The sequence below is a fragment of the Doryrhamphus excisus genome, linkage group LG20, assembly GCF_037039965.1.
Source record: "Doryrhamphus excisus strain RoL-2023G ecotype Guam linkage group LG20, RoL_Dexc_Guam_v1.1, whole genome shotgun sequence".
NCBI lineage: Eukaryota > Metazoa > Chordata > Actinopteri > Syngnathiformes > Syngnathidae > Doryrhamphus > Doryrhamphus excisus.
Window position 1 is genome coordinate 2,979,991 of NC_136376.1, and position 21,029 is coordinate 3,001,019.

Here is a 21,029-nt window from a genome sequence, read left to right on the forward strand (position 1 = left end):
TAAGAAATGCAGAGATAGAAAATAATTGTACTAATTACAAATAAATACATTTATTTATTACAAATAAATTTAAATAATTAGTAAAATTCATAAACAGAAAGAAAATAAATGTTTAAAAAATATAAGTAAGTAAATGAAGAATGAAAGATTAATTATATAATCACAATAATAAAGAAATTGCATATGAAATACATTAAAATTAAATAAATAAAAAATCAGCAAATAAATACATTTAAAATAGAGTGAATAAAATGTTAAAAAAAGTACATATATTACAAAATAGAGGGAAAAAAAAGAAAGGAATAATAGTGCAATCAAAATACTGTAATTAGAAAAATAATTAAATAGGAAAGGAAAAAATATAAATAAATAATATAAAATATAAATTATAAGAGAGTAAATCAGCAATCATCAATAAACATGTAAGTAAATTTTAAAAAACTTATCAAAAGTAGGAACAAAATAAATGTTAAAAAATAATACATAAAAAATAATATATATATATATATATAATATAAAATATAAATAATAAAAGAGTAAATCAGCAATCATCAATAAACATATGTAAGTACATTCTTAAAAACTCATAAAAATGAATAAATAGGAACAAAAATAAATGTTAAAAATATTATATAAAAAAGAAGACATAAATAAATAATAAATGAATAACATAATTGCAAAAAAATGCATATAAAATACATTTGAAATAAAATACATGAAATATAAATGAATAGATTCCAAATATGGAGCACATGAATAAACACACACACACACACACACACACACACGTGGTCTTTGTTGGGAAGAAAAGGGCTTATCAGCAGGATGACAAAGACTGGCATGCTGGCTGCACCGGCTGAGGGAGGCAGGGAGAGTGGGTGGGAAAAGAGGGATAGTGGGTGGGATAAAAGCCAGCCAGGGAGGGAGGGAGGGAACGGAGGGGGGGTGGGGGGTTGGAGATGGAGGTGGTGGGTGGGGTTGACACATCCCAGCGTAGCCGTTTTAGCTGAAGTATTTGCTCCGCCGTCTATTTCCACCAACCTCGGATATCAGCACCACAAAGACCTTCCTCCTCCACCTCCTCCCGTGCTGCAGAGTCAATGAAGGTGAGGAAGAAAGGGAAGGAGGCGGAAAAGGAGGGAGAATCCGTCGCTGTCATGGTAAGTCCGGTCGCGTCCTCCCCTCCCCGCTTTATAAGGTGCAATGAGGAAAGAGGCTGTGGGATTTAACCTCACTGACACAAATAGACCGAGAGGGGATTTTGCAGCATGGAGAGCGCTTAGTGCTTTGTTTACTCGCCAGTGAAGACCCTCTCAGCATCCTCCTCCGCCGTGGAGGACCACGCTGCAGATGGAAATATACACAGCACATTTTTATTGTTAGCTTCTTTTCAATCCCCCTGCAGCCTGAGTGGGATGGATGCCCACGAGGTTGGGATGAGTGTCTGATTGAGTGGTGACCGGTCGGTTGTTTGGTTGGTTGGTTGGTGGGCAGGCTGGTCCACTGTGGACTCGGGTTTCACTCCTCCTCATAGAGAAGGGAGAGCGACATAGTGTAAACTGAGAGAACATGGCAGTGGAGGAAGGTGCAGGCTTTCTAACGCAAGTGAGTATAAAGCCGATATTTGTGCTTTTTGAACTTGGTATATATGGTACGACCTTGAAAAAGCAACATGATTGACTGATTTCATTTCTGTACCTTCTTGCTGATTTGTTGACATGAGATACACCTGCAGAGTTACATTGTATGTACGTGTTTGTGTAAATACTGTAAACAAACAAGTGCAAATTTGCTTTTGCAATTATTTTTTTTATTATTATTTTTTGACAATGTAACCTTAGAGTGTTTAGTCAAATCACAACCAAATTTGGTACGCACCTTTAAGGCACAGACAAGAACGTGTTTGTGTTAGATTTAAGCAAGATTGGTTGAAAAATATACCGTATTTTCCAAATTATAAGTCGCACTTTTTTTCATAGGTTGGCTGTTCCAAGAGGACGTAATGTCTGTTTTGGTCAAGTAGTAAAATAAAAGTAAAATAAAGTAAAAAATAAATGACCTACAAAAAAATGCAACTTATACTCCAGTGCGACTTATGTATGTTTTTTTCTACCTAATTATGCATTTTTGGCCTTATGCGACTTATACTCCAGAGCGACTTATCATCCAGAAAATATGGTATGGTTCTCTATTCTTTTATTATTAGAACTTGCCTTCCAAGAGGACGTAATGTCTGATTTGGTCAAGTAGTAAAATAAAAGTAAAATAAAGTAAAATAACTTACCCACAAAAAAATGCGACTTATACTCCAGTGCGACTTATGTATGTTTTTTTCTACCTAATTGTGCATTTTTGGCCTTGTGCGACTTACACTCCGGAGCGACTTATGTATGTTTTTTTCTACCTAATTATGCATTTTTGGCCTTATGCGACTTATACTCCAGAGCGACTTATCATCCAGAAAATATGGTATGGTTCTCTATTCTTTTATTATTAGAACTTGCCTTCCAAGAGGACGTAATGTCTGATTTGGTCAAGTAGTAAAATAAAAGTAAAATAAAGTAAAATAAATTACCCACAAAAAATGCGACTTATACTCCAGTGCGACTTATGTATGTTTTTTTCTACTTAATTATGCATTTTTAGCCTTGTGCGACTTATACTCCGGAGTGACTTATCGTCCAGAAAATACGGTATAAGTGGCACTTTTTTTCATAGGTTGGCTGTTCCTGCCACTTATACTCCAGAGCGACTTATAAATAAAAAAAAATATTTATGTTACATAAACATCTAGCATGTTTTTGGAATGTGGGAGGAAACCGGAGTACCTGGAGAAAACCCACGCATGCACGGGGAGAACATGCAAACTCCACACAGAGACTGCCGAGGGTGGAATTGAACCCTGGTTTTTTAGCTGTGAGGTCTGCGCGCTAACCACTCGAACGCCGTGCAGCACTATTTAATTTAATTTAATTTAATTTAATTTAATTTAATTTAATTTAATTTAATTTAATTTAATTTAATTTAATTTAATTTAATTTAATTTAATTTAATTTAATTTAATTTCTTAAAAGTTATGTTAAAATCTCATGTACCCTGTCGCCTCGCTGGTCCGACCAAATAACAAAACGGGCGGCTTGTGGCCCGCGGGTTGTACTTTGCCCACCCCTGTTCTAGAATGTAAATATCTCGGACAAATGACTCTTGATTGATGATGTTGACCCAAACGTGGGGTGTTTGGCACCGAGGCTTTGTAGTCTTGTGTGCTTTTTGTGTTGTCAGGACAGTGCGGGATCAAGTGTAACAATACAAGCGCTGCTGGGCCGCCGCTTGTTCTAAACACACTCAGCTCAGCCAGAATCATCAGCAATGACATCAGCTATCAACACTGCTTGTCCGCTTTTTTTTTTGTGTGTGCGTGTTTGCCTGAAGGTTTTAACAAATGTTTCACTGTTTCATCTGCTAGCCAATACGAACGTAGCGAGTTGTACCGAGCTTGGTTGTGTCAGTGAAGTACTCTTGGTAGTCAGGTCTCAGGGGTAGAAGCCCGGACTGGGTCTTCCTTCAAAGGCCCTGAACACCTCCCCAGGGAGACAAACGGAAAGTTGTCAGGGTGCGTTCTTCTTCTGTTGTTTATTGGCGGTTAGCAAGCAGCTATCGTGTGCATTGCCGCCATCTGTGGAACAGAATCTAACTAAACACGTCTATATTTTATTCAAGTACAGTTTTTCTTTAAAAAGAAAATATATGTCTATATAAAACATGTCCTGAGTTTAATTATAAAATATTAACAAGATTGAATTTAATCTTTTCCTGTTTAAATTTATCCCGAGTGCGTTCTTTCAGCGCATGCTCACATATGACGTCACACGCAGCTCGAGACGTTCTTCGATTTAAAAAATGGAGGCGAGCAATCGGCACTGGACTGCTGCGGAGAGTTTTTGTTTTTATCCAAACTAAATTTCAAGACTGGACGAACCAAGTACAGTTTTTCTTTAAAAATAAAATATATATCTATATAAAACATGTCCCGGGTTTAATTATAAAATATTAGCAAGATTGAATTTGATCTTTTCCTGTTTAAATTTATCCCGAGTGCGTTCTTTCAGCGCATGCTCAGATATGACGTCACACGCAGCGCGAGACGTTCTTCGGTTTTAAAAATGGAGGCGAGCAATCGGCAATGGACTGCTGCGGAGAGTTTTTGTTTTTATCCAAACTAAATTTCAAGACAGGACGAACGGAAAACCGGCAATACGGAGTTATTCCAACAAGTGAAAGAAAAACTCGAGGAAGTCGGTATCACGTGATGTTGATGTTTACGTTTTACTGCGCATGCCCTGTTTGAATATTCTGTTGGACGTTAGCGGCGCATGTTGACAAGAGATTGGAATATTCCTTTCCTTGGATACCATTGTTTTCGGGAAAAGTAATTCGGAAAGAGGGAAAACTCCTCATGTAATCTTTATAAAATGTATGCTGGCATGTCTTCCAAAGCATTTTGAGCATACACATAGGGGACGCTTGAAGTACTGTACATATGAGCGATGTTATGAAGCGACTTTAAGGGGCCACACATATTTTTTTTTTACCACGAACATCATAAAAATATTGTTATATTAACACCTGTAATGGTTAAACATCAAAAGCAGTTTTTTTTGTACAAGAGTACCTAATGTTCCAATCTACTGTATGTCACATGCTTTTGAATGGCATCACCATGAAAGGCTCATCATGGACTCCTGCTGTAATATTTCAATAATATTTCTTTTGTCTATCAGCTTGAGCTGCTGGATATCGACCTCATGAGGCGTTTAATGCCGCTCAGCTATTAACGTGCGTTGTAGTTTTATGTAATATCCCACTAACGCTGTCCTTCAAGGCTTAACCTATAGTCTCTGGTGGCGCCATTTTCTTTCAATATCTGATATATGTATGTGTGTGTGTGGGGGGGGGGGCTTAGTGATATTTCTCTGACAAATCTGCTTCACCGTCCTCTGTGATGCACCTTCATCTCGGACGTGGTGGTCACTGATTTGAGCATTAAGGGATATAAATGACGAGTAACGACCACTTAATCTGCAGAAAAAGAACACCATGGAATAAGTAGTGTGTACTACTAAGTAGTCTGTACTACTAAGTCGTCTGTACTCGGACTGCAGAATAAATTATGTGTTCCCATGACCCTCTCTCAGTTGTTGTCGATGGCGAAGGCTAGCCTCAGCATAGCGCATGCTTTCAGGATCATCAGGATTGCTTACGTAAGAAGAAACAGGACAACTGTTTGGATTTGTACCAACGCACACACATGCTGCACAGATGTTATGCTGGGAAACGTTAATAACCGATGAATGAGACGGGAACGATGATGATATTCCGGCAGGATGCGGAAAAAAGGTCATGTCAGAGAGTACCGAGTACTTGGACAATGGCGGATGATGCAGATGATGCTTCAATACAGTAGACCACACATATAATCGCACGTATAATTCAACCAATGATCAAGACTCATTTTGGAGGGAATTCACACTCATGGTGATAGGTTTTCACCGCGCACCATGCGGGGATTTGAACACCAAGATAAAAGAAATCGATCATCAAGATGCAACACTGTTATAATCATCAAAGTTATTTTGTGTTGTGATGATGCACACAGGCGGCTGCACGGCGGTCGAGTGGTTAGCGTGCAGACCTCACAGCTAGGAGACAAGGGTTCAATTCCACCCTCTGGCATCTCTGTGTGGAGTTTGCATGTTCTCCCTGTGCATGCGTGGGTTTTCTCCGGGTACTCCGGTTTCCTCCCACATTCCAAAAACATGCTCTAAATTGCCCATAAATGTGAGTGTGAATGGTTGTTTGTCTATATGTGCCCTGTGATTGGCTGGCCACCAGTCCAGGGTGTACCCCGCCTCTCGCCCAGCACCCCCCGCAACCCTTGTGAGGAAAAGCGGTAGAAAATGAGACCAATGCTTTTTATGCTCTGTCTCCTTACTGCTTCATTCTCTTTGCACCGTGAGGCGTTCAGGTGCACTCGTAATTGTGAGTGTTAGGCACAAATTTTTTCAGTTTTTTATTCACTCCTATTACAATTGATATAGAGGATCTTTGTCATTTTGTCAATACAGTATGTTATATTTGTGGAAGCGGACTCTGGTTTTGGATCTCATCAGCTTAGGATTTTCCGCCACATTCCATCACTGGTCAGCTGGTGCTGCAGAGGCCATGAGAGCAGAGGAGTCCTCTGGGATGTTTTTAAGGAAGTCAAGAAGATGTTTCTAGATGGGGGGGCTGAGATATGAGCTTAAGTTTAAAGGTCTGGGTAATCAGGACGTGACGCTGTGACCAATATTTTCCATTCACAATTGTTTGTGTTGTTTTTGTTGTGGTATAGTTGCTTACATATTGGAGTTGTCACAAAAGCAAAAAGACATTTTGATTCAAAGTGAAAGTTATGCTCTCTTTTGTAGTTGGGAACTGATATTTTCCTGAAACTTACCTATGTTCCACTGCTAACAATTACTAAGGAACGGAAAACGGTACAACAAACTTTTTTTTTGATAAAATACAGAAGGGCTGCACGGTGATCGAGCGGTTAGCACCTCACAGCTAGGAGACCCGAGTTCAATCCCACCCTCGGCCATCTCTGTGTGGAGTTTGCATGTTCTCCCCGTGCATGCGTGGGTTTTTCTCCACATTCCAAAAACATGCTAGGTTAATTGGCGACTCCAAATTATCCATAGGTATGAATGTGAGTGTGAATGGTTGTTTGTCTATATGTGCCCTGTGATTGGCTGGCCACCAGTCCAGGGTGTATCCCGCCTCTTACCTGAAGACAGCTGGGATAGGTTCCAGCACCCCTTGCGACCCTTGTGAGGATAAGCGGCAGAAAAAGAATGATCATTGTTTTGTGACTATTGAAAAATAAATGATTTGTAGTACTATATGTAGTACTATATACTATATATTGTCATGTTAGCATTCGGCACTCCTAATGCTAATGTGTAAGTTTTCAAGTTTTCATGACTATAGGGGTGTTAGTTTTTGTCTAGAGCGCTCTAATAGTGTTAAAAAACGTATTGTAGATAACTTTTCTATGCTATTCTGTGTTATTTTATGCTATATATGTGCCCTGTGATTGGCTGGCCACCAGTCCAGGTTGTACCCCGCCTCTTAACTGAAGTCAGCTGGGATAGGCTCCAGCACCCCCCACGACCCTCGTGAGGATAAGTGGTAGAAAATGAATGAATGAATGATCATTGTTTTGTGACTATTGACAATTAAATGATATGTAGTACTATATGTAGTACTATATACTATATATGTAATGTTAGCATTCATCATTCCTAATGCTAATGTGTAAATTTTCATGTAATGTGAGTGTAAAGCTGACTATAGGGGTGTTAGTTTTTGTCTAGAGTGCTCTAATAGTGGTAAAAACCTTATTGTAGATAACTTTTCTATGCTATTGTATTCTATATATGTGCCCTGTGATTGGCTGGCCACCAGTTCAGGGTGCACCCCGCCTCTTAGTCAGCTGGGATAGGCTCCAGCACCCCCGCGACCCTCGTGAGAATGAATGAATTCTACTCCATCTAACGCCTGTTTACTCTGTATGGTGACCCATCAGGTCTAGTGTCCTGTCAGGCATGTTCTCGTAGTCTTTGTGCTGATTCTGGATCTCTATGATACCATTGGCTCGCTAACTGTTTACAATAGAACAGTCATGTGATGTGAAATGGTGTGATGGTGGAGGTTTCATTTCTTCGAAAAGCTACATTGGAGTAAATCACGTGTCTGAAAAGGAGCAGGAAGAAGCAGATTTCATTTAATCCGGTCTCAGAAGGACTTTAATCGAAGTAAAAGCAAGAGCATCTTCTCTCTCTGCGTCCATCTTTCTTATGACGGAGGCAAAAACATGCTTGGCTCATCATTTTTATTTGCGTCCACAAAAGCTTTATTTTCGAGGGCAGCCCGGCACATTCGTTGCTCCCCCCTGCAACATCGGCTCATGCAGCCCACATCTAGCTCTCTCTCTCTCTCTCTCTCTCTCTCTCTCTCGCTCTCTTCCTTCAGTGTCAGGATCGTGCTGCCTTTTGGGAACCATCAAACCCCAGGAAGCACGCAGTCCTTAAAGATGAAGCAGCATGTCGGCGCTTATGGATGTTTGCTTTTCCACCATCTCACTCGAGAGGGAAACTTTACAATATGCACGCGTGGATTTTAGAGTTGCTTTTCTTCTGACGCTTCCTTGTGTTGTGAAATGATGACTGACTTCTACCTGGTACGTGGAAAATGTCGTATATTTATTTACGTTGAAACTGACCATTTCCTGTCTTTGTCCTCCATGTGCAGTCTGACAGCAATGCCAGTTACCTGAGAGCTGCCCGGGCTGGAAACCTTGAAAAGGTCCTTGACTACCTCAAGTCCGGGGTTGAGATTAACATTTGCAATCAGGTGAGTCGCGTGGCTTGTTCACAATAAACTTCAGGTACAAAAGTCTTGAAAGACGCCTCTTTTGAAATGAGTCAATCAGGGGCGTCTGGAGGCGACACATGCGACCTGCAGCTCATTTTTTTATTGGCCGATGGGGAAAACGTATACCGGGGGTGCCCAAACATTTTCCACCGAGCTCCCCATACTGAAAAAGCTGACAAAGCGTAATATTAATGGGAAGTTTTTCTCCTTACATACACTTTTTTTGCACTGTTTTGCATTTTTAATAGATTTTTTTAACGACTATTTCAACTTCTTTTTTTCTTGTAATTTTAGTGCTTGCTCTTTAAATATTTTGACTTTATTCTCGTGTTATTGTCACATTTTTCCCAACCTCATTACACATTTATTATTTTTTTATGATATTACGACTGTTGAAAACACTTTATTAAATGTTTCAACTTTATGCTATCTTCATAATATTACAACTTTATTCTTTATTCTTGACTTATTTGGTTCCAGACTCGACCACAATAAGTGAATTTCGGACGCAAAGTAGCATACAATATTAATAAATGGAATATTTTCATAGTTATGGTGTAGAAAACCTGTACACGATCTTCTAAAGAGGTTTTTTTTTATCATCATTAGAGCCCTCTAGTCATAAAATAACACCCCTATAGTCCAGAAAATATCACTGTATTGACAGTTACTACAGTACCCATTATGTCATTGTATGGTCATATCACCTCGTACTTTGGTACGAGGTACATTATTAAAAAAAAAACTAAAAAAAACTTAAACTGTATTATGGAAAGCAGGAAGTGAACAAATGTAACAGTTAGTGATTGTAAAAGTACCAGATGGAGGGGTTAGGATTTAATAAGCTTTGCTTCTTCCTACTCCTTATTAGCTAAATATTGACTCTGAGCTGCTTCGTTTAGTGTTGTAGTGCCGATGTTGGTAATTGGAGTCGTTTAGATGATGTATGTGGGAGATAAAGGGTTAACTGGGTTTCTTGCTTTAGTAATAATGGTATTCACCCCCCAATTCTGTCACATCGTGCAATTTTAGAGTGTTTTTTTGTGTATTATTGATTGTATAATTGTGATTTGTAGTGGTCACTGATTTTCTGGTGTCCCAATACTTTTGTCCAAACAAATCCCTCTCCTCTCTTTGACAGAATGGTCTGAATGCGCTCCATCTCGCCTCCAAAGAGGGGCACGTGGAGGTTGTGGCCGAGCTGCTGAAACTGGACGCCGCCGTGGATGCAGCCACCAAGGTAAGCCCCGCCCCTTCCCTTGTTGTCACGTAATGCGGTGCGATGATTTAGAGACGACTGTTTGGACATTTCTTTGCGGATGTGTTTGTACTTTATAGGCAGGCATAAAGGGGATTTATACGGATTCATAGTTAATTTAACGACCCCTCCCCGGTAATACTGCATAGAGCGTGCATGTTTTATGAACAAAGGAGGCTATAGTGCATCATTTATTTGGATTTATTTAATAAGATGCTTTATAGGAGAGGTCTACGCTTTCATCTGATGCTAATAACCACTTTTGGGGGCAAAATATTATCCCGATTAGTGTCTGGCAGGCTCTCCCTCCTCCCTTTCGCTGCCACGGGCTGCCAACCGTCTGCTGACAAAAACATGCAATGAAATATTCAAGAAGGAAGGGGTAAAATCTCCCCAATTAAAGCCTGACAATTGTGACCCCGAGGAGTCTGCGGGATTAGAGGAAGGTCTTGGGAATTCTTTGCACGCGACTTCATTTCAGTTTTATTTGACTTCAGGCAGCAGTGAGGAAGACGGAGAAGGTGGACCCTGAAGTTGTTTGGCAGTTTCCATGACTCTTTCTGAGTCTTAGGGTTGCTTTAAATAAAGAGATCCACAGTGGCAAAGTTGTGAGACAAATGCTTGAGGGCAGGGGGTGGCAAAGTGTGGCACGGTGAAGCTTCCCCTCAGAGAACGTGATACAGTCGGGACCTCCTCTGCTACCCAAAAAACGGATTTTCTCAAACCAAAATGCCGTCTTTTGAGTTGAATACGTTGAATACTCCAAAATACTCCAAAAAAGCTTCCAAAATATACTTTGAAAGACCATCCACGACATGTAACTGAAATATTCCAAACCAAAATGCCATCTGCTGACTTGAATACGTAGGTTATTTTTATATTTTATATATATATATTTATATTTATGTTTTTTATTTATATATATATATATTTTAAATATATATATAGACTTATTTATTACATATATATTTATTTATTTCATATATATTATATAATATTTATATTTATTTATTACATATATATGTTTTTATTTTATATATATTATATAATATTTATATTTATTTATTATATATTTATTAATTTTATTATTTATTTATTATTATTTTTTATGTGATGCACTCAATTGTAATCTGATGCATGTTCACATGAAATTAAACCATTACCATTCTGTCATATTTACCATTCTAGATTTTTTAAAAAGCTTGTAAAATATACACTTAAAGAGCGCCCACATGATGTAACTCAAATATTCCAAAACAAAATGCCGTCTGCCGACTTGAATACGTAGGTATTTTTATATTTTATATATATATATATTTTATATTTATGTTTTATATATATATATATATATATTAAATATATATATATATACGTATTTATTACATATATATTTATTTATTTCATATATATTATATAATATTTATATTTATTTATTACATATATATGTTTTTATTTTATATATATTATATATTATATAATATTTATATTTATTTTTATTTATTTATTATATATGTATATATTATTATTTTTTATGTGATGCACTCAATTGTAATCTGATGCACGTCCAAATGAAATTAAACCATTACCATTCTGCCATGTTTACCATCCTAGATTTTTTTAAAAGCTTGTAAAATATACACTTAAAGAGCGCCCACATGATTTAACTGAAATATTGCAAACTAAAATGCCGGCTGCTGAGTTGAATATGTGGGTTATTTTTATATTTTGCCATATTTACCATCCTAGATTTTTTTTTAAAAGCTTGTAAAATATACACTTAAAGAGCGCCCACATGATTTAACTGAAATATTGCAAACTAAAATGCCGTCTGCTGACTTGAATATGTGGGTTATTTTTATATTTGGCTATTTTTACCATCTTAGATTTGACAAAAAGCTTGTAAAATATACTACAGTATAATATATAATATATAGAGCACTTGCAGTGCATTTTTCTCCTACTACATTTTTAATTCTTAATTTTAAGACTGGGCTGTCTTTGGTCTGTGTAGCTGTGACCTTTGAACTCCAGTGAACTAAACCGCACTAGAATTTACTCAGAAGCAGCCTTGCTCAGTTTGTTTGTTTGTTTCACGAGCACTAAGAGCACAGCAAACACATCATTTGTCGTTTATTTGAACCGTGAACACACCTGAAATGACCAATGAATGCACGGCTTTCCCCCTTGTGGTCATTTCAGGATGTTTTTCCTCTGTTGCTGTTACTGTGGTATCACAGTCCTTGTGAGGTGAGAATCACGTGGCATCGGGGTTGGGGGTGACCCACGGGGGGACGTTTCTGCCATCACGGGGACTACACGGCTTCATAAAAACCCTTCTGCCATCTTATTTATGGCTGAGGCTCAGTGAGAGCTCATTTATGTGCCGGACGTGCGGCATCGGAAGTGACACATTGTTGGCAGTGCAAGCAGGGGCAGCTTTTGGAACTTAAGTGCGATTGGCTTGTGTGGGTGAGGGGAAGGGGGGGGGTAATGAGTGGGGCATACGGTTATAAACAGACACACACAGAGAACAGGTGTATGGGAGCTTAACTGGCATTCCTGTGGTTGTTCTGTTTAATGCAGAAAGGAAACACTGCCCTGCACATAGCATCCCTGGCTGGACAAGCGGAAGTGGTCAAGGAGCTGGTCACCAACGGAGCCAACGTCAACGCACAATCACAGGTGACTTTCATCCACGACACAGCCTGTTGTCATGAAGCGTCATCGACACGACTTCCCGTTTGAGGGATATTTTATTGTGAAATCCTGGGAATTACTCAGATGATGGATCCCCTCTCCGTCTGGCTCCGTGCCCAGTGGGCTTCTAGTGTTCACATTTTACTACTGGCACGCCAAGGTCAAATAAAGGACTTCACACTGCTATTTTTTCCTTCTGGCATCCTCAAAGCAGTGCTAATGTTCTTACACTGCATCCGAAAAGACACTGGTTTTGCTGGCTGGCGTAAAATACTGACCGGTAACGTCATTAGGCCTATTTTAGGGGGGGTTAAGCCACCCTAAATTTTTTTTTATTTATTTGTATTTATTTTTTATTGTTTTTTTTTTACAAAAAATATGTGACAAATTAATATATATATAAACATATTATAAACATATAATAGGGCAAAAGCAGGGTTATTTTTAAGTTATTTTAGGGGGCTTCAGTTCCCCTAAAATGTTCATAAGCGCCCCTAAATAATACAATATTTTTTATAGATTTTTTTTCTATTGATTTATTATTTTTTTTACAAAAAAATCTCTGACAAATTTCATATAACAGGGCAAAAGCAGGGTTATTTTTAGGTTATTTTAGGGGGCTTCAGGCCCCCTAAAATGTTCTAAAGCGCCCCTAAATAATACGATATTTTTTTATTGATTTTTTTTTCTATTGATTTATTTTTTTTTTTCAAAAAAAATCTCTGACATTTTTCTATGTATTTTTTTTTTATCTCTGACAAATTTCATACAATACGGCAAAAGCAGGGTTATTTTTAGGTTATTTTAGGGGGTTTCAATCCCCCTAAGATGTTCTTAAGCGCTCCTAAATAATTTGATATTTTTTATTGATTTTTTTTTTCTATGTATTTTTTTTTTTTTTTTTACAAAAAAAATATCTGACAAATTTCATATAATAGGGCAAAAGCAGGGTTATTTTTAGGTTATTTTAGGGGGCTTCAGGTCCCCTTAAATGTTCTTAAGCGCCCCTAAATAATTGCACATTTTTACAGAATTTTTTTTCCTAATGATTTTTTATTCTTTTTTTACAAAAAAAAATCTCTGACAATTTCATATAATACGGCAAAAGCAGGCTAATAAGCAAGCCAATAAGCAGGCTAATACTAGCCTACTGCTAATACTACTACAACTACTACTAGTAATAGTAAAAGTCAGAAGAAGAATATTGATGATAGTAATAATAGTAGGCTAATTAATAATATAATAATGATTATTATATAATTGATCACTGTCCACTGGGATAGGCTCCAGCATACCCGCGACCCTAATGAGGATAAGCAACATCCTCATTAGGATCCTTGAACATGCTCAAGCTGATCCTTGAGCATGTTCAAGGATTGGCTCCTGTGATTGCCTCCTTTTGTATATTACTCTGTCATTCAATTCTTGTATGAAGTGTTGACTTAAGTGTTGACTTAAGTGTGACTTAAGTGTTGACTTAAGTGTGGCTTAAGTGTTGACTTAAGTGTGACTTAAGTGTGACTTAAGCGTCATTGTGTCACTATGATAATTCTCACTAACACATTGTGTGCATCCGTGCTGCAGAATGGCTTCACTCCTCTGTACATGGCAGCCCAGGAGAATCACCTGGAGGTGGTACGCTTCCTTCTGGAGAACAGCGCCAGCCAGAGTATGGCCACTGAGGTACTGCCCATGTGTTTTACACACCGTGGATACTTCAGGGTCCACACCTCTTCCCTGTCTCCATCTCACCCTACCTGTCTCGCATCCTCCTCCTCCTCCTCCTCCTCCTCCTGTGAGCTTCATTGATTGCCACTATGAGTATATGGCGGCCAGGGCAGAGCGACCTTGAGCGGGTCAATGATGAGGTCCGCTGCTTCTCCTCCTGCTCTGATTTAAACGTTGCTCATCCCGTGCACACGCATGCACTCATATGGTTTATACGCAGACGCGTGCATGTACAGTAGAGGAGCAGGGGGCTAATGGGGGGGGGGGGCTAATGGACTACCCGGTAACATATGAGGTAAATGTCGGGCTGTCCTTCCTTTATGACATGCATGCACAAACACGTGGATGCTTGTGGGCGCAACGGTGCACATACTATACATATTAGAACACCGCACAGTACAGAGTGGTACACGGTGAATTATGCAACTTATGTACATATACATTCCTTATATAATGTGCATTAGTATCTTATCTGGAGAGGCTCAGAAATGTATAATAACCTCTCATTTGTAAGGTTTGTCTTCTGGGATAGGCTTCAGCATACCCGCGACCCTAATGAGGGTAAGCGGCATCCTCCTTAGGATCCTTGAACATGCTCAAGCTGATCCTTGAGCATGTTCAAGGATTGGCTTCTGCGAAAGCATCTTTTGTATATATAGCTTATAGCTTCACGTAGCATAAACATGTCTAAAAGTAGACTAGATTTTGAACAAAAATTCACATTTTGGAGATATGATATATAAATATTACATCAGGAGGTTGCCTACAGCCGCAGCCGTGAATGCCATCGCCAATGCCAGACTCAGCTGAAATTGAAGCACTTCTTAAGCGCCCCTAAATAATTTGATATTTTTTATTGATTTTTTTTTCTATAGGTTTTTTTTTTTACAAAAAAAATCTCTGACAAATTTTATATAATAGGGTAAAATCAGGGTTATTTTTAGGTTATTTTAGGGGGCTTCAGTCCCCCTAAATTATTCTTAAACGCCCCTAAATAATTTGATATTTTTTATTGATATTTTTTTTCTGTTGATTTTTTTTTTTTTTTTTTTACAAAAAAAATCTCTGAGAAATTTCATATGATAGAGCAAAAGCAGGGTTATTTTTAGGTTATTTTAGGGGGCTTCAGTCCCCCTAAAATGTTATTAAGCACCCCTAAATAATTTCATATTTTTAATTGATTTTTTTTCTATTGATTTATTTTTGTTTACAAAAAAAATATCTGACAAATTTCATATAATAGGGCAAAATCAGATAATCAGAAGAAGAATAATGATGGTTGATCAGGAGGTTGCCTACAGCCGCAGCCGTGAATGCCATCGCCAATGCCAGACTCAGCTGAAATTGAAGCACTTAGTACATGTTTACTACTTTCATGAAGCAAATGAGATATTGTAGCATCGTAGCTCCCCCTTGTAACCGTCGCCCCCCCCCCCTCGTATTCAGGATGGCTTCACCCCTCTGGCGGTGGCGCTCCAGCAGGGCCATGACCAGGTGGTCTCCCTGCTGCTGGAGAACGACACCAAGGGCAAAGTACGTCTGCCCGCCCTGCACATCGCCGCCCGCAAGGACGACACCAAGGCCGCGGCCCTGCTCCTCCAGAATGACCACAACGCCGACGTGGAGTCCAAGGTAAGCCGGCGGCCATGTTTTTTGCTCCACCGTTGGCTCAGCTTCTTTAATACCATGCGGCCCATCCTCTTTGAGGATTTCTACCTCCTCATCAGGAACCTTTTTTTTATTTCTTCTTGTGTTGTTTCCCCTCACTAACGACACATTCTCTCCTCTCTTGGCTGACTTTGTAGATGATGAATAGAACCACAGAGGTACTCCTCAACTCTGTACATTACTTAGTCTCTCCATTTCAGCTCATAAGTGGTCTGAAAAAGAACCCCCCCCCCAAAAAAAAACAAAACCCTTCATTTATTGCAGTTCTGAAGCCCCTCTCCATCCCTGTTTGCATTCAACATCCTCCTCCTCTTCCATGGCTTCACTCATGTAGCGGATAAGTCTTGGAGAGAGAGAGAGAGAGAGAGAGAGAGAGAGAGAGACTCGTGGATTAATGGCGCCCGCATGTTTCGCTGATGATAACCGGACGCTTGGGTGTCCTGGCTCTTCCTTGACTTTTAATGGTTTCATGGTGCCTAAAATTTGTAATTTTTGGCAAACTATTTGTGTCTAAATTGACTTCCGTGTTCTATTTCATGTGATCCATGAAACTGATTAATATGATAACCAGGATGTCATGCATGTAACGTGGTTATCAGCACTGGTTTGTCCTCAACCTGCATGGCAAAGGATGCTACTTGAAGCCACTTTGAGTCTAGCCTATCATATGTTGACTAACTCTTTACCTAACTAACTCCTTATCTTTTATTTTGTTGGATCAACACTTGGAGGGAGTGATTTTCGCGTGAATCGGTTCCAAAATCTTTGGACACCAGAGTTTGAAGTTGCGACACCAATTGAGAGTTAAGTGGGCTATAAACCCACTGTCCAGCGCAGCTCTTAAGGCATCGGGGAGTGATAATATCTGACAAATTTCATATAATAGTGCAAAAGCAGGGTTATTTTTAGGTTATTTTAGGGGGCTTCATTCCCCCTAAAATGTTCTTAAGCGCCCCTAAATAATACAATATTTATTTATTTATTTATTTTTCTATTGATTTTTTTTTACAAAAAAAAATCTGACAAATTTCATATAATAGGGCAAAAGCAGGGTTATTTTTAGGTTATTTTAGGGGGCTTCAGTCCCCCTGAAATGTGCTTAAGCGCCCCTAAATAATTTGATTTTTTTTTTTTTTTACAAAAAAAAATCTCGGACAAATTTCATATAATAGGGCAAAAGCAGGGTTATTTTTTTTCTATTGATTTTTTTTTACAAAAAAATCTCTGACAAATTTCATATAATAGGGCAAAAGCAGGGTTATGTTTAGGTTATTTTAGGGGGCTTCAGTCCCCCTAAAATGTTCTTAAGCGCCCCTAAATAATTTGATATTTTTCATTGATTTTTTTTTCTATTCATTTTTTTTTTTTTTTACAAAAAAATCTCTGACAAATTTCATAAAATAGGGCAAAAGCAGGCTAATGGAGGGAGGGATTTTTTGCGTGAATCGGTTCCAAAATCTTTGGACACCTGAGTTCAAAGTTGCAACAACGCATCCGCACCAATTGAGAGTTAAGTGGGCTATAAACCCACTGTCCAGCGCAGCTCTTAAGGCATCGGGGAATCATGATGTTTACACGATTTACCACCGTACAATTACATAAGCACTTAATTGAAGTCCATCATCTTCCCTATTGTGCCGCTAGCCACTTGGGGGCGCTGTGACTTCGGTTCCGATATGTTGCATACTTTTTTCGACAAGATGAAGAGTGCAATTTTTAGCTGCATTGTATTTTTTCGGACAAAGTAAAGTCTCAAGTACAGTCCCATTGCCGACATTGCTTCATCACATGGGCTCTATCCGGTAGCATAGCCTGGAATGGCCGGCTTATATCGGTGATTTTTAGGAGCAGACTTTTATGTTTTTATCTATATAATTTTTATTTGCATGTCATTTGCACACTGCTATGAAGGATTTTAAGGTGTTACTTTGTGAAAAAAGTCAGAGAACCACTCATCTTAAGCATTTTGAATGAGGCCATACTAGTATTTGGTTTAATGTGTTCATAAGCAAATTTGAACAAATATTCATTTATTCTTTACTAGCATTTGGGATTGTAGTACTTTTTCTTTGGTTGGTCAAGGATATTTGATATCTGCCAGAAGACACCTGCTTTGACGACACAACCTAATGTGGAACTTATTGCGTTGTTTGGACAGCTGCCGCTCACTAAGCCAGGATGTTATATCCATTAGTTGACTACAGTAAACAGGAAAATTACATTCAGTCCAGTATGATGGCTGTTATGGTGCAGCGACCCTTTGTGTCAGTATGTAAAAAGCACATCCAAGCCTAAATGGAATCGTGTATGTGGTTTTTAGCATACCATTGGCGCCCCCCCATGATGATGCTTGCAGTTTTTGTCTCAGAGGGGCTGTGTTTTTTTGTTTTTTTTTTTTGCATTATAATGTGTGTTGTTTTATCCCCCCCTCCACTCCCAAATAGAGTGGCTTCACCCCACTTCACATCGCAGCCCACTATGGCAACATTAACGTAGCCACGCTGCTGCTGAACAGAGGAGCTGCTGTGGACTTCATGGCCAGGGTGAGTTGACAGCGCCCTCTGGCTGCTGGGAAGTGTACTGCCATCACATACATGGCATTAAGGTTAAATTAAAATGTGAAAAAAAGTAATAAAAATAATAAATACATAGAAAATCTATTCAAAGTTATGAGATTCATAAATACATGATATCATTATAGAATCATATGTAATTATATTTTGAAAATAATTATAATTATTAATTAATTATTAAATAAATAATATAAATATAATAATTAAATAATAATAAATATAACTTATAATAAAAAATAATATAAATATTTTTATGATATTAATTATATTAATAATAATTATATTATGAATAATAATTAATAATATTAAAACTGCACCTGCACTTTCTGCAGATTTTAACAAGTCAAAATTAATCAAAAGATGTTTGTAAAATGATTTCAATATGAAACTAAAATAAAATAATGAAACTCAAAAGTCATCTTTGCTTTAAATTCGCATTTAAAATGAGCAACACAGCCTCGGCAAACGACCATAATTGCATCAGCTAATGTTTGTGTTGCGTTCTTGCACTAATCACATGTTAGCTCGGTAGAAGTCGCCAGGCTGTAGATGGGAACAGGAACACACAGAGAGGATGTTATCATGGTAATTAAATGTACCACAACATGTTTGTTTTGGTGCGTCTAATGAAGCGTTGCTCGTGGTAATGTACGGTTGCTCCTGTGCAGAATGACATCACGCCGCTCCACGTGGCCTCCAAAAGGGGCAACAGCAACATGGTGAAACTGCTGCTGGACCGAGGCTCCAAAATAGATGCCAAGACAAAGGTGAGAGCTTTCGTAATCCAATGTTGGCGACATCTCGCTTAAAGTGCTTTTAATACATATTCAGGTTGGAATATAAATCAGGCACCCATTGAAATAATTGGGAATTTTAAGCAAATTATTATAAGTTTAGTCACTTTAAAATGAATTATATTTATAATCACGATTTTTCATCAATGTGTTTAATTTACGCTTTCACTCACCTGAAGTTAGCTGGGACGGGCTCCAGTTTTCCCATTGCGCCTGAGCAAGGCATTAATTTAGGTGCTGCATTGACGTCAGTCTCCCTATATTCTTTATCTCCATCCGTTTTTTTTATACTACTTGTCCATCACTGAAATGCTTTGCTTATTATGGGAAAAAATGTTTTTCCATTTTGAATTCGTATTGGGCTGCACGGCGGTCGAGTGGTTAGCGCGCAGACCTCACAGCTAGGAGACCGGGGTTCAATTCCACCTTCGGCCATCTCTGTGTGGAGTTTGCATGTTCTCCCCGTGCATGCGTGGGTTTCCTCCCACATTCCCAAAACATGCTAGGTTAATTAGCATGACTCCAAATTGTCCATAGGTATGAATGTGAGTGTGAATGGTTGTTTGTCTATATGTGCCCTGTGATTGGCTGCCGAATAGTCCACGGTGTACCTTGCCTCTCGCCTGAAGACAGCTGGGATAGGCTCCAGCACCCCATGCGACCCTCGTGAGGAAAAGCGGTAGAAAATGAATGAATGAATGCGTATTGGTACCCCTTTGAGTGTTAAGTTGCTGTGTGATGAGTTTAGCGTTCTTTCTAGATCTGCCCCAATGGCTTGACAGGACAAAAAAAGAGTACAAGAGTAGATATAATTTGATATGTGTGGTAGAATTATTTTTATTTTCAATATTTTGCCGGCTCTCTACTTGCAGGATGGTCTAACGCCTCTTCACTGCGGAGCGAGGAGCGGTCATGCACAGGTGGTAGAAATCCTGCTGGACAGAGGAGCTCCTATTCTGTCTAAGACCAAGGTAGCTACTCGGACCATGGCTTGAGAAGCGACTTATCATTTAATATCAGTTTGTCAGATTGAGTTTGTCATATTTGGTCAGCTCCATGGCAGAATAGGTGACATTTGTCATTGTCAAGTGTCGCTGTAATAACATCACGACTTCACCATACAACGCCTTTTAGCAGAGCTTTTGTTGTCGCTGTGGTGATGTCTCACTGTCTCCACAACGTCCGTGCGACCTGAACAGAAGCACTTTGACCTGGCGGGACCACCAATGTAACCACATAGACATTGTTGTAATGGCCTCGTTATAACAATGCTCCCGCAGTCAACAAACAACAAACTTCCTTCACGGCGTCTTCCTTTCGCAGCATGCTAACTGACTTCTGTCTGCCTGTCTGTCTGTCTGTCTGCGTGTCTGTCTTCTCTCTTTTTCTCCGCCACCCGTCCTGCTCTCCACTTTAGAACGGCCTGTCTCCGCTTCACATGGCCACTCAGGGGGACCACCTGAACTGCGTGCAGCTTTTACTCCAGCACGACGTTCCCGTGGACGACGTCACCAACGACTATCTGACGGCGCTGCACGTGGCGGCCCACTGCGGACACTACAAGGTGGCCAAGCTCATCGTGGACAAGAAGGCCAACCCCAACGCCAAGGCCTTGGTAATGGACTAGCTCAGAGCTTCCGTGTCTGTTATGCCGTTAAAAATTAATAAGTCATTTCACTTCAGATGGACATTTTTTCTTATATATTATTATTATTTCATTAAATTTTCTGATTTATGTAATTCATGTGTATATAAAATGAAATGCATGTGTATCTACAATTAAATCAAATAGTTATATAATTATTATAAATAATACTTTACATTTACAAGTTAAAT

At 38.9% G+C, this 21,029-nt stretch overlaps 1 protein-coding gene across 50 annotated transcripts in view; it reads left to right on the forward strand.

The window, feature by feature from the left end:
* Nucleotides 1-21,029, forward strand: part of LOC131108045 (ankyrin-3-like) — a 202,216-nt gene that overhangs the window by 61,532 nt on the left and 119,655 nt on the right. For 39 of the 50 annotated variants that reach the window (XR_013625108.1, XR_013625107.1, XR_013625106.1 and 36 more), the window contains exons 2-11: nt 8,353-8,454; nt 9,617-9,715; nt 12,317-12,415; nt 14,015-14,113; nt 15,605-15,790; nt 15,964-15,984; nt 18,271-18,369; nt 19,068-19,166; nt 20,066-20,164; nt 20,611-20,808. Coding sequence is in view for 47 of the 50 variants with exons in the window: in XM_078787294.1 (XP_078643420.1) it covers nt 8,353-8,454; nt 9,617-9,715; nt 12,317-12,415; nt 14,015-14,113; nt 15,605-15,790; nt 15,964-15,984; nt 18,271-18,369; nt 19,068-19,166; nt 20,066-20,164; nt 20,611-20,808 (1,101 nt within the window). In the remaining 3 variants the exon portion in view is untranslated. Of the gene's footprint in view, nt 1-963; nt 1,606-7,743; nt 8,282-8,352; nt 8,455-9,616; nt 9,716-12,316; nt 12,416-14,014; nt 14,114-15,604; nt 15,791-15,963; nt 15,985-18,270; nt 18,370-19,067; nt 19,167-20,065; nt 20,165-20,610; nt 20,809-21,029 lie in introns of those variants that run through there. The other 11 variants (XM_078787328.1, XM_078787286.1, XM_078787310.1 and 8 more) reach the window with 5 other exon arrangements.